This window comes from Larus michahellis, chromosome 9 (genome assembly GCF_964199755.1).
Source record: "Larus michahellis chromosome 9, bLarMic1.1, whole genome shotgun sequence".
In the NCBI taxonomy this organism is placed as follows: Eukaryota; Metazoa; Chordata; class Aves; order Charadriiformes; family Laridae; genus Larus; species Larus michahellis.
In genome coordinates, this window is record NC_133904.1 from 39,688,428 (window position 1) to 39,701,955 (window position 13,528).

Here is a 13,528-nt window from a genome sequence, read left to right on the forward strand (position 1 = left end):
GTAGGAAGCGGCGTGTGGACTTGACGCATGCTTGCAGGATGAAAGTATTGGTTGGAATTACTCACGTTACCCACAATAATGCTTTTGCATACTATAGGTTATTTGCCAGCCTACTTACACATGATGCCACATCTCATATATTTTACAATGAAAACTTAAAGAATAATTCCTAGTTGATAAATGCAAGGTTCTATTTTTCAACTAAAGAATTGTTTCCATTTTCCTTCATGATAAACTGTCCGGTATCTTTGTAAACTAAAGGAAAAAAAAGGCAAATTGAACTTATTTACTCTGTAATGCATTCAGAACATGAATCATGTTTCAAATTCAGGGGTTTCTTTTGTAAAGTAGAATTTTTTTAATACCCACTCAGTAGCACTAGTTTCTTGAGGTGAACTTAACCTTAATTGAAAAAAGTTGTGACAATACTCAAGTACCCAGCCCTATTAATTACACTAATAACTGCCTCTGCCAGTATTCTGTCCAAGTGAAATCTGTGGAAAAAGGGAGGAAATCACTTGAAGTTAATGCAGTCTTTGAGGTTATGGGGGCGTACTGAGCAGTCCATTCTCTTGAGGCAGTAAAGGCCATAGTATAGTCATGGTGGAAAATTCTAGGATGCTCAAACAAACGTGTGGAAGCAACAACTAAAAGGTGTCAGAGGCTCATGACAGTCCAAGCGGGAGAAGACTTCAAAATCCAGTTCCTCAACACAATTTTTAGTCTCCAAAAGAGCAGGGAAAAGGGGTTATTTTTACCGAGACAAAGAAAATGCTATGTAAAAAGGAATGGAGTTTGGAGACCAATAAACAGAGAAGGCCACTGATCTTATTTTCGACTGTTTAAAAACAACTTATCCCATTTGTTTTTCTTGTCATCAAGATTTTAATAAGAAATAACAAACCTGTTCAATAACTGGTAAAAGTGGAAACTAGGCTTTGAGGTAACAGGGAAAAATTTTGCTACAGGATGGTAATAACCTGTTCTGGAAAGATTCATTGTAAATGCTAGCCTACTTAATAGTTTTTAATAGGCTAATCTAAATAAACTCAGGTTTAGATTTGATTGGAAACTTCAGCAAAGATAGCAAGTATTTGATTTTGTTCCATATTTTACTAATACTCTTTAAATTTAAACATTTTAGTATGCAAGACTTTAGCATAAGCATCGAGAGTTTTCTAACAGCTGGTCTATTAAATGTGGCGACAAGGATGACAGAAAATGTGTCTACAAGGAGAGTATATAATGACCTCTCGTTCTCTGCAGTTTCTGCATGATGAACAATATTTAACATCTAAAATTCTTGCAACTTTTTCTACAGAAGTATTTTATTAAAAAGTCATCTTTTGGCTGGCCAGTCTCTTCTGAGCTCATTCCAGAGAACACAAATGATTCTTAATGTTTTCAACAAACAAAATTTTATAATACTGGTGATACATAATTTGGCATTAATTGCTTTTAGCTCATCCTCTTACTCATCTTTCATCATACCGCTGTCCTCTCATTCCCTGTGTTTCCTTGGACTGGGTTTCACATCTGTTCCCCAACTGTGGGAGTATCTCTTTCCTTATATTTCCGCCTTCTGTCTTTTATAGATGTTTGTGGCTAAGGGCAGATTTAATCTAGTCTAGCTTGTGGCCTAATCCTCAGAGATGCCGAGTAGCTTCTGTCCCTTTTTGGATAGAGAATAAGAACTGAGAGAAATAGGCTCAAGCTCTATCATATTTAACATGGTACTACATTAATTATCTTTATCACTTATAAATGGAAATAAGATTTCAGCTGATCATCTGTTATAGGTTTCTTAGTAATATATAGCGTACTCAGTATATTGCTAAAATAAAAGATACTGGTAGGTAATTTTTACATGGTTTTGCAACGTTGCTCCGTAAGGTAGAACTGTCTAATAGATGATTAATAAAGCTTAGTATCTACCTCAGCCAAGCAAAAACTTCATATTTACGGAGGCTTCATCAACCTGAAATCGAATCAGTAAAATAAGTCAGTATCATCTCAGATATTACATATCTGCCCTGGAGCCTCTGCCAGTTTTGCAGTTCTGTTTTATCTAGATTCTTCCTTTCCTGGTTTGTTGTGGCATGAAATCCTAGCCGTGCAGGAGCTGTGCGCCGAGCGTTGTCAGACCCACCACAAACACAGCTGACAAAGCTGAGAGGAGCAACTCATTTCCTAACTTTGTTGCAGCAGTCTTAATTGTTAGTTAATTGTACCAATGTTTATAATGTTAAAAAAATAAATAAATAAATTTGACAATCTTTTTAATCTGCAGAGCAGGTAGAAAAGTCCCATGTAGAGTTACAGGGGATGCGGCAGGTCAGCGTCTTGTCCAGCCACCTGTCAGAAATCTCGTCCTCCCCCCGGAGAAACATAGCAGTGGTAAAAATACTGCCTGAGCACCGAAATGCTCTGCCAGGCATTGGCCACCACTCTGCCTGTGCCTGTCTCCCACCATTTCAGTAACCGACTGCGATTTAAAGGATCTACACTTATTTTATTTTATTTTATAATCAGGACTACACTGCAGTCTCACCGGGCTCAGGACACTGGCATGGTGTGCCGTGTGCTTAGACAATTTCCTCAAACTGGAAATTAACTTTCCAGTCAAAAAGAAACAAAAAGCCGTACTGGTTAATAAGATGCAGCCCAGTTCTTTGATTAGAATTTATGATCCTCACCATTTAATTCACATATGTAAATATTTTTTTAGATAACATTTTATAATCTCAATAAGGCACTTCAGTGCATGAATTATGGTGCATTAACTCATGCCTAGTTGCACTGACAGTACTTGGCCTTCTGCCTTGCTCCTTACAATACAGTCGGCATGAATTAAGACACCATATTTCACACCTTCATATTTCCCAAGGTTTAGAAACAGATAAAAATAACAAAGAGTGGGTATTTGTGCCCATGCAGAACAGTCTGTGATTTACTTTGCTGCAAGTCTTAGATTTGTTTTCAGTGCCAAGAATACTAGGACTCGCAGGTATAAAAAAATGACCTTGGTTTTTGATAGTAATAATTATAGCTAAGCTGAAGTCACTCCAGTTAGCATTATATTGGGTGGTGTGGTACTAGTGGACAGTAACTCCACCAACACCACTCTCTGCGTAAGCTCAGTACCTGGTGTGTAGCTGGTGGTCAGGTTCTACAGCTAGTACTGGTTCCTTCCTTCTCAGCAGTGATGCTTGCGTGAGCTTCGTTAAAGCTTGGCTCACTTACACCTTTGTCATCTCCAAGTCGTTGAAAAGATGTCTTCAGAAGCGTTATGCTACCATGAACAGAGATTAAAAAGAAAACCAATTTAACTTTGATGCTCTTCTCTTCTGTTTTAGTACAAGCCCTGCACATAAATATTACTTAGCCGTTGATCCAGTGTCAGAATCCCTTTACTTGTCAGATACCAACACCAGAAAAGTCTACAAAGCAAAGTCTCTCACTGAAACAAAGGATCTGGCCAAAAACGCAGATGTGGTGGCAGGAACAGGTGATCAGTGCCTTCCATTTGACCAGAGTCACTGTGGAGACGGCGGAAAGGCATCCGAGGCCTCTCTCAACAGTCCAAGAGGTAAGAAAAGAGCGTATCCGAAGTACTTGGTGGTGGTCATCTGTCATTTCCCTCCGTTATTTAGAAACTCAGATGCAACTGGATGTAAAAAATGCATCTGAGGTGATGACTTAACCAACTATAAGCAAGTCCAAATCATTTCATAAAGCTCATTCATGTTTTTAAAGCAATGAGCCCTTTATAAGGGGGTAGCATAAGCAGCAGGCTCCAGCTTCCATCCTCTGAAATACTCTTTTCTTCTGTGGCAACACTGCTCTTTTATTACCTTTCTATTGCAAGGTGGCAGCATTTAATTATATTTAACTTTTAAGCAAATAGTATGGTAAGTCCATTTTCTATATTTTATACATTCAGGTTACTCTTTTAATGTTAATGGAGCTTACTCATACACATTAAGTCAGAGCTGTTCAAATCAGCCAGCAAAATCAAGTTTATTTGGAACTCTAATTTGTCCTTCCTCATTAAAGGCACTTTGCAAAGTATGAGCATCGCACATGAAATAAGCATTTTGTTGCAACCTTCCTGTACATCCTGTATTGTCACAGGCAAAATGCGTGTGAAGTCTTGAATCCCCACCAGTGCCACAATTAATCCCCTTGCAGTGTGATAAAGTCTCTGGATTTGGTGCTGTAAAGCAGCTAAACACCCTCAACTCCCACTGAAATCCCTGGAACAAAGGGTACTCAGCAGCTCCCATGGCAGAGCCCTGAGTGGGCTTTTAGCTTGCTTCCCCTGTAGCACATCGCTCCCTCCTAATGACTAGATCTAAGGGGTTTGATTATTTTTCGTGAGCTAATAAAGGAAGGCTGTATATCAGTAGGAAATTAGAAGTATACCCAGGTAGAAACGTCTCTAAGACAAGCAAATAATGCTGGTTTAAGGCTTAGCAAGAGACACATTGTAATTATAGAGTGACTTTAACACATCTTTAATGATAGAAGGGAAGTGTGAGGTAAGTACAAATAAATGTTAATCTTCAGGCAGCTAATTAATGTAATGAATCAATTCTAAAAATAGTAGAAAACAAAGGTTTGCAGATCCTTTAGCATGAAAGTGTTCGATGTTTTATTGCTGATTACAATGACTATATCTAATTACAATACAATTAGTTGTTCCATCTTATTTTCTTATTGGGGAAGTATGTTGGTGAAAATTTGTAATATGCTATTTACTCTAAAAATACCAGTGCATAGATGGCTTCCTTAACAGAAGGTTCTACTCATAGAGAAATTAAGAATAGAAGTACCATACCTGAATTTTGGGGCAGCCAGCAAATTTTTAAAAAATTAACTGTTAGCAGACAATGGCTTGTCTGCTTTTGATTTATGCATCTACTCTAAATTACGTCAGCTTGAAATTGTCAGATTTGTTATGGTTTGGATTTAATCTTAAGGAACTATGGACTACCACGTGGCCCTTTTGTACAGGGCCTAGCAAAATGCAGCATCAACCTGTAGTCACCAGCACAGTATGAACAATTAGCTGTGTATTATCATAATGGCATATTAGAAGTGCATGTCCTTGTTTTCCTCTAAATGGTAAGAGGTTGAATAACCTTGGAAAGTACTAGGAAGTACTTGCCTGGTACCCATAAATCTATTATTTATTAAGAAACCTAAAAGTCTCATGTGCTCAAATACAGTTTTAGAGATTCTTTTGCATCACTTATTTTGCTTGTTATTGGAATAATTTTCAAGTCAGAAGATGTCACATTTCTACTGAAATAACATTCAAACAGTATGCACAAAAATATTCTTTCTAGGAGGCAGGAAGCACCAACAAAAATTTCCATGAGTCCACAGACTCACCAATATCTTATCCACGTTTTTTACAGTGCAAAAATAGGGACCTGATAATGCAAATAAATACAGAGTAATTGCCTAGACATTATCAAATATAATCATTTGCGTTACCAATGATCAGGCAAGATTAGCATTTCTTTTTTAAGCTGATATAGAAAAACTTTTAGCTCCTTCCCGCCCCCCCCCTCCATTTGCTGCCTTATTTTTGTCTTGAGTATTCCTTTTTTCCTGTTATAAATCTGTTATAAATGAAAAATACATTTACCTCTTACTTGGTAGAAAGGTAATGTCTGAGCAAGAACTCTATTTAGTGGCCATCAGAGTTCGGTTAGTTACGGCTCAAAAGTTATATTCTCATTTTTGCTACCAGTTGCTTGTGACTCTGAACAAGGGCATGTCTGTATGACTCAGTTTATCCGTTTGTAAAATTGATAAGAAATACCTACTGTGCAACACTTGTGAAACTTAATCCTATTTGGTAACATCCTCAGAAGTATGTAAATAAGTGGAAATTCAAATACTCTTTCCTACTTACTTTTCTGAATGAAGGTTGCTTCAAATGCTGTTTTAACTTTTTGGAACTCATAACGATTTTCCTGCTTCAGTAGGCATGCAGGCAGGTTTTAGGAGAGTCCTAGATTATATTTAATGATGTAAGGCTTTCATCAGCTTTTATCTCTCATTATCGTTATTTGGCAAGACTGTCTCTGCCTAGTGACCAGGAATTAAATGCCAGACAGGAACACATCATGAAGTCACACTAATCAATTATGATTTGATCTGCTTTCCACATTTTTTATTTTGCAGGTAACAAACACATGTAGCTTTGTTCAGTCTGTTCCCACTTCTCTGTGAAGGACTAGAGATGGAGCTTAGTGGACATTAATCTTGCACTATTGTATGTTGAGCTGACTTTGAAAGATGCTTTTAAACATGCATGGCTGATGTAGTTGAAATTTGAACTTCAATATATTATTTTTACTGCAACTTTCTTTAATTCTGTAGAGATCTCAGACTAATGAGTCATGTAATAGATGACCAAGTACTTAAGTAGAATGTGAAATGATACAAGGTGGGGACATAAAATAAGATCTGTGACAAGCTGAACACATTTATTACGCAAGAAGATATTGAAAATGAAGAAGTAACTACACAAGATATTCATCATTGTCTGAATTCCAATCAGTTGCACTTTGCCAAGTGACAGATTTTAATTTTGGGGGGGGAATTCTGTTTGGTGGGTTTGGGGATTTTTTGATAAAAAGTATTTCTGGCACGTCTAGTCACTGACACTATCATTTAAACAATCTGGATTAGTATTTATAATAAGGCACTATGGGATTGTGTCCTGATTTTAACTAGATTTGTCAATGAGTACTGTAGCATTAAGAAGCACTAAAATTAATAGAAATACCTGAGTTGTTCTACTTAGCACTGCAAAGCCAATGCCTGGATCAAAGGCATTAAACACTTACCTATCCTGCCCTTCTGAAATCAGTAGACTTTAGACATGTAAATAGATTTAACTTTCCAAGCTTAATTGACAGAGGCAGTGAAAGGCTGAGACAATCAAGCTACCACATTTTTGCTGAGCTACAGCGTCTCCCAGTCAGTACACTAACAAAAGTGTCTTGGATTAACATCTGATTTCAATTACCTTGTATTTGTGACCACCTCAGAGCATTCACTCAGGACAGCTGTGGTGGAAACACAAATTAAGTAACTTTTGCGAAAACAGTTAAGTCGCTCCAGTGATTGAACCCTAAGCATCAGAAGTGATTTGCAACATTTGGAAGCCTAAGCACTAAATCCAAAGATTAAGCATCTACGGTCCTGCAGTGTCTGCTTTTTGACTCCTGGGTTCAGGCCAGACTCCAGAACTAGAAGACAGATGCACACACTGTCTGTGCAAGCTAGTGTACAATCAGTGCCTCAAGAAATTAGAAACTGCCCACTGAGAACAGAGTACTTGAATGCAGTGCAGTGACCTCACTACACATGCAGTGACCTCAAAGCAAGCACCAGGGAAATGTAGAAGGTTGGACTAAGTTCTAAATCCTATGCATAAAAATACCTTATACGCAGCTGTAGCGAAGAACCTTTTTCAGTCAGACCCATGGCCATGAACTAGCAACACTAATGAAAGCTTAAATTAAAAATCAGTTCTGCAGTGTAGTTTTATTCATTTTGCTTGAAATTACTTTGCTGAGGACATACTGCTAAAAAAAAATCATGGTTTTGAAAATGTGTTCACCCCAGTAGTTTACATCCTGAAATAATCAATCTTGTTGCTCACCATCTGCAGCAATACTTTCTAAAGTAAATAAAGCTGTAAGAACAACTGCTCAGGTTTAATCCTTTACATTTGTCAAATGACAGTAGCCCGTTTAGGGCCTGCTCCTGCTCAGCTAAAAGATTCCTGTTACCTTCAGTAGGATGCAGACCAAATTCCTAATATAGCCTCTTGTGAAAACATGTAATGATCAATACTATTTATTCAGTGATCTTTGCTATTCTATAAATTCCTAAGACCTTTTCAACACTTCCATGCAATTCAAAATGAAAAGCAGAATGGGGTGAGATGTTCCATTAGCAACATATGAAGTAAGAAGTAGACAAACCAAGGTGCCTCAAGTCATTGTCATGTGTGCATCATAGAACCAGCAAAAAATTCATCTCTTGCCATTTTTGATTCAGCAAAATTTATTCCTTATTTTTCTCTTCAGTAGTATTAGCTACCTATGATTTCAGAAGTCTGGGAATCTTGTAGAATATGTTATGTAAACTTTTTGGACAGCAAGTTTTCCTAAATTTCTTCCAACCTTCATCTGAATGCATAAGTTATTCACTTTTCTGCTAACCATTGTCAGCAGTAAGCGTGACCCCAGCCATCATGTCTCCGACTGGAAGCAGGACGTTTTCATTCACAGTCAGTAGTTAAAAATGCTGTTTGCTCCAACTCCGCTGTTATGCATCGAAAGAGAACAACACTCAAGTGCAAGTACTGGAGTCATGTTCCAGCTGACAAAGAGCTGCTGAATATTTTGCTGTTAGTATTGAGACAGTAATGAAGTAAAGATGACAAAGATCACAAAGCAACAGACTGCAAATCACTTGAATCATATTTTGAATGGTGTATTATGGTAACCTATAAATAACTAATTGCATAAAATTGCTTTAGTAGTTTCTAGATGGCAGCTTTAATTAAAAGCACCGGAGACATTTAGAAGTTTAGAAATGGATGGCATGTAATTTGCCCTTTTACCAACCATAAAATGGTAATTAACCAATTTGATTCACTTCTTCCTATTAAAAGTTTTATGAGAATCACAAGTTCCTTCTAAATACAGTTTTTCTTCAGCAGAAGGTGGCATTCTCTTTTATCAGTCCTCACCAGTAGTTTTAGATGTTCTTTTACAAATTCTTCAGAAGTTTAATTAGAACTTTTCAACATAAAATGCTCATTTGCAAAGTTTTTAGCTGAGCAGAAAGTATAAAGTAGAATTTCCAGAAGTGGGCAACTTCTCAGCAGCTCTATCTGCTGCTTATGGATGTGTTCGAAAAGGATTTGTTCCCAAAAAGAGTCTCTTAGAATGCAAGTGTGGTCTATGATGGGGGCGGGGGGGAGAAAATATCTCAATGAAGAATTTACTGTATTACTTTTAATCCATACTTTTAGCACCGTAAGCTTAGCTCCATTAATGTTGAAATGCCAAAATTTCTAGACTGAAAGATCATATGTATAATAATCATATGTATTTTGAATTTATACCTATGAGAACTACACACAAAAGGGATCATTTTGCTTTCAAAGTGTTATTTGCATTTGTAGTCATGTACATATGTGCACTGAGTCAGATCTGACAAAGGAAATAACCCTTTAACCAAAATCACTTCTCTGGGAGCATGTAACAGGAGAGATCATAGTCAGCCTTCTGTGTTTATCGTGGTTGTACTCAGCCCATCTACTAAGTACTATTTTGTGCAGAAAATAATTATAAAGAGCAAAACTTTTTCTGCAGAGTCTTTGTAGTGATGATACTTGGTAGCCATGTGTGTTTGCACTAGCAGCAATTCGTTTTTAATGTGAGTTCACAGAATTTAAATGGTACTGATTAAAAGACCTGTAAGTGTTATAAATATTGTTCCAAGATTTTTGCACATAAATCTGCTGGAGATAGATGTTCATAAGAGCTACTGTTTTACATCAGGTACAAAATCTAGTCCTTTGTAAGACGATCCCATTGACTACACATGACCAAAACCAGTCCTTCAGTACAAGCATGTTATTCAAAATAATAGATTGTGCTCAGCCCTGAGTCACAGAACAAGACTAAATCCTTGCACAAGTTTATTTTGTCCTTACGCAGACATCAGTGTTTAATGAGGAGTCCCATATACAAGCCAGGTAAGTCTGTCACTTGTGCAATAAGGTCCCATTTGTGCCCAAAGGCAGCATCAGTTGGGCATACAGTTTAGTGCTACCGTTCCTTAAAGAAACAGAATCAGACTGAGAGCCTAATACAAACTGCATCTCATTCTCTATGCAAAGAAAAGATACCTAAAAACGACCTTTTTTACTCACTCGTGGAGTGAGCCGTGTTCCTACTTACACTCAGTGCAGTTCATTACACTCAGCATGTGCATGTTTTCTCTCCGAGTTCCTCGGTGATTAAAGCACAATTGAAGTGCTGCGTGTGATTTGATTTTGCATTACACTGTACGTCAGAAAAGGATTAAAAATAAGCTCTTGGAGTACAGATTATGTGAAGCATCATGCAAGATGTGACAGGAACATTAATGAATCCAACTCTAATAATGAATAAATTGGGACAGTTTAGCCACAAATGTATATTTTGTTTTGCCATGGATGCCTTAGATAGAGTATTTGTCAACAGGACTTAAATGCATAAGTAATTTTTTCAAAAGAGTAAAGTCATCATTTTAGTATACAGAGTAAGCACTGGAAGCAGTAGTTCATTGTTGAACATATGCACTGATACTTGAAGAACCAGGCTTATTAGGAAATAGCAAAAATTTATTATCTTTAGTACATATACTGAAGACATGGGCTTGTTCGTGCCATCACACTGGCTTATGTACTTCCCTTAGATAGCCTTTCTGCAATGGCTGGAGAGCAAAATGTGCACTGGTAATGTTAAAGGATCTTTGGTTTTCTTATATAGTCAGTGTTTGAAATCCATCCAGCAACACAGCTGAGTAGCTTTATTTCATTGCAGCATAATTTTTGATTTTTATATAATGGATGGTTTGCAGCCAACACAGCCATCTGTTCACAGGGAAATTGCGTAAAACAGAAGATGCACTTGCCCTAGCAATAGATCCTGGCCTTGTGTTATCCATGGCATGGATTGGATCCAGGGCTGCGCTAACAGGTGAGAAGCACAGGTCCTTCTTACCATGCAGCACCACCCCTCTGTAAAGGCAGACTAAGACACAACACAGGTGCTCTACTTCCACCCACATCGGGTTTCTCGTTTGAGCCTATGAACCACAGTGGAAAGCAAATCAAATCCTATCTAATATTGCTCCATGTTGCAATATTGGTAAGGTTAAAAACATTCCCAACAATCATGGCTGCATGCACACCACAGCAGTCCCATATGGTGGTCCTTGCTCCTCACACCTTCCCTGCCACAGCAGTCCAGCATGGCTTTTTCTTCTCAAAAGGAGTCTTGAAGGGACTCCCAAGAAAGTAGGAGGAGGCTGGGACTGAAGAGACTTCTGACTCCAACCTTCACACATCCCTGAAGAAAAAACCCTAGAACAATTTCCTAGCAGCTTTTCCATTTACTAATAATCCCTTAGCATGCCTGAGCTGTATAGCGTAAAGCTGATTAGAGCAGGGCAGAGCCCATGCAGGAGGGCAGGAACCCCTGAGCATCCCAGGGAGACCAGCCGGAGCTGCCTCAGAGGCCGGCTCCGCTCCGCCTGCTCTGTGGTGGCAGAGTCAACACAGCCCTTCCCATTTTCTGAAGAGAAAATGCTTTCATGTACAAACTAAACTGCAGGTGGTGACTTGGGCCTTTGGGAACTACGGTCATGAATGCCTCTGCAGGCTTATACCTGCACCACAGAAGGTGCAGTCCTTTCAGTGTGGTTTGCTCTGCTGCCTTCTGCCATGGGCGTTCTCTCAGAATGTTTGGAAAACCTCCTCAGATTTATGTATTAATTCTTTATGTGGTCATTAATAACCAGGCTGGATTTCTTTTTGCTTCAGTTGGAGTTTTAGGGTGGATGTTTTAGCAGCTCAGTTGTATCAAAAGAGATTTTGCCGTTTGCTTTGCACAGCTAACCTTTGTTCCTGAAGAGGTGGCTGGCTCTCAGCTCCAGCCCTGCAGGAAGCCCTAATTCTGTGTGCCTTTGTGTGCGCAGGTCTCTTCAGGGCAAAGTCTCTTTAGCGCACGTGAGGGACAGACAGAAGTTTCATCCCTTCCTAAAACCTGGAACACACAGGTTTCCGCCACAACAAACCCTTTTGCTTCTCAGATGCGCTCTTTACCTGAGCTCACTTTCAAACCTTCATCATTTTGGATTTATAATTGGGCTTCTCAGAACCAGACAACAGCTGTGAGCTTGCCAGTTGTTTTGTAGTTTCTGAAAGTACCATTACTCTCTAATTAAAGAGTAAAGGTCCTCTGAGGAGCCGGTACCAAGGAGGCATGATCTGTGAGCTTGCAGGCCAGCAGGGAGCCAGGCCCTAAGATGGCTGCTCTTTCTTTAGCCTTTTTATAACCTCCCAACTTTACCCCCAGCTGACCCATCCAGCCCCCCCAGGTGATTTCAGTCTCCCAGGTGACATCTGTCCTGGAGAACTGGACATTTCAGTGATAGACATTTCACATAACAAAGTGATGTAGCCTAACTCTCTACACTGCAGCACTTCAGCAGCCTGTGTGGGTTTTTTGTGCTGGACGGAGAAGGTGACAGGATGTGAGTGCCTCTCTTCTAACGGGAGTTCATAGCCAGGTGAATACACTGAATTGACAATTTAAGGAATTAATTTCAACTACCAACACTATGCTGATAGATAGGCTAAAAGCTGGACGTAGTAGGAATGCTAGGCACTAAAGTTAACTGCTGTGGCCTTTGGGTATCTTTTTGTTATGATACCCTCAAAGGTGCCTAAAAGTCACCTGTGGTGAAGAGGCTCCTCTGGATGGGAACTAGGCAGTGGGGGGCATGATGGCAGGGTGTGCCCAAAAGCCTGTCCCCCCATGAGGCCTTGACAGCCTCGCTCGGTGCCTCCCTCTCGGCTGCAGTAAGGGATGGATGGTAACGCTCTGGCGGAGGAGGTCTGCCTGCGCTGGCAGAGGGGAGAGCCAAGCCCTCACTAACCTCCTGGCCACGACAGAAAAAAATGGTGTGGACATTGTGCCTGCATTCTGTTAGAAAAAAGTGGTCATGGGCAGTTTGTCTTGGGACCATGCCACTGGGTATTAACACTGTAAGAGAAAGTGTGTTACACTCAAATGTGTACGTAACTCAAACTCAATCCCCAGGCATTTCCAGCCGCCAGGTACAGATTTACTTTGGGGCCTGGGGAGACTGTACCCTCTTCTCCGATCCCTGTGGGAGATGCATGTTCCCCATCAGAGCCACCTGGTCCTGCCCCTGCCCCCCAGACTGCTTACTCTCCCTTTCCCCTGGCTACCACCACTCCTCTATATTTAAAGAAATTAAATTAAGTGTAAGACAATGGGGCTGGGAGGTTAGGGAACTCAGTTTGGTTTTTTTTTTCTTTTTTAATGGAGTATGGAATTGCTGTGTGAGATCCTAACCTGGCATGCAGAGAAATGTTTTGTAAACTCAGAGTACATGCAGCCTTCAGTTCTGCGAAACGCAGAGGACAAAAATCAAGAACCATATAAGCCACTGTCCAAACCATCTGTTCAAGTCCTCTGCCTTTCATTTCTGTGTAGCAGAACATAAATTCATTATTAAAATAGCTTGGCTGTGCACAGCAGCTGCTATAATTGCAAAGTTATGCAACTTTAAATGGGACATTATGAAGTAGTTTAAAGCAAGAAATTGAGCGGTTTTGGTAGAAAGGATTTCACAAACTTAACATGAATAGAAGTGCTTCTCTAGCTATATCTTCAACATTTCAGGGGGA

At 39.4% G+C, this 13,528-nt stretch overlaps 1 protein-coding gene across 8 annotated transcripts in view; it reads left to right on the forward strand.

Annotated features, from left to right (window-relative positions):
* The window catches only part of TENM1 (teneurin transmembrane protein 1), a 995,213-nt gene that overhangs the window by 933,863 nt on the left and 47,822 nt on the right, over positions 1-13,528 (forward strand). For all 8 annotated transcript variants that reach the window (XM_074599876.1, XM_074599879.1, XM_074599878.1 and 5 more), the window contains one exon: positions 3,357-3,589. In XM_074599876.1, coding sequence (XP_074455977.1) covers positions 3,357-3,589 — 233 coding nt within the window. The remainder of the gene's footprint in view (positions 1-3,356; positions 3,590-13,528) is intronic.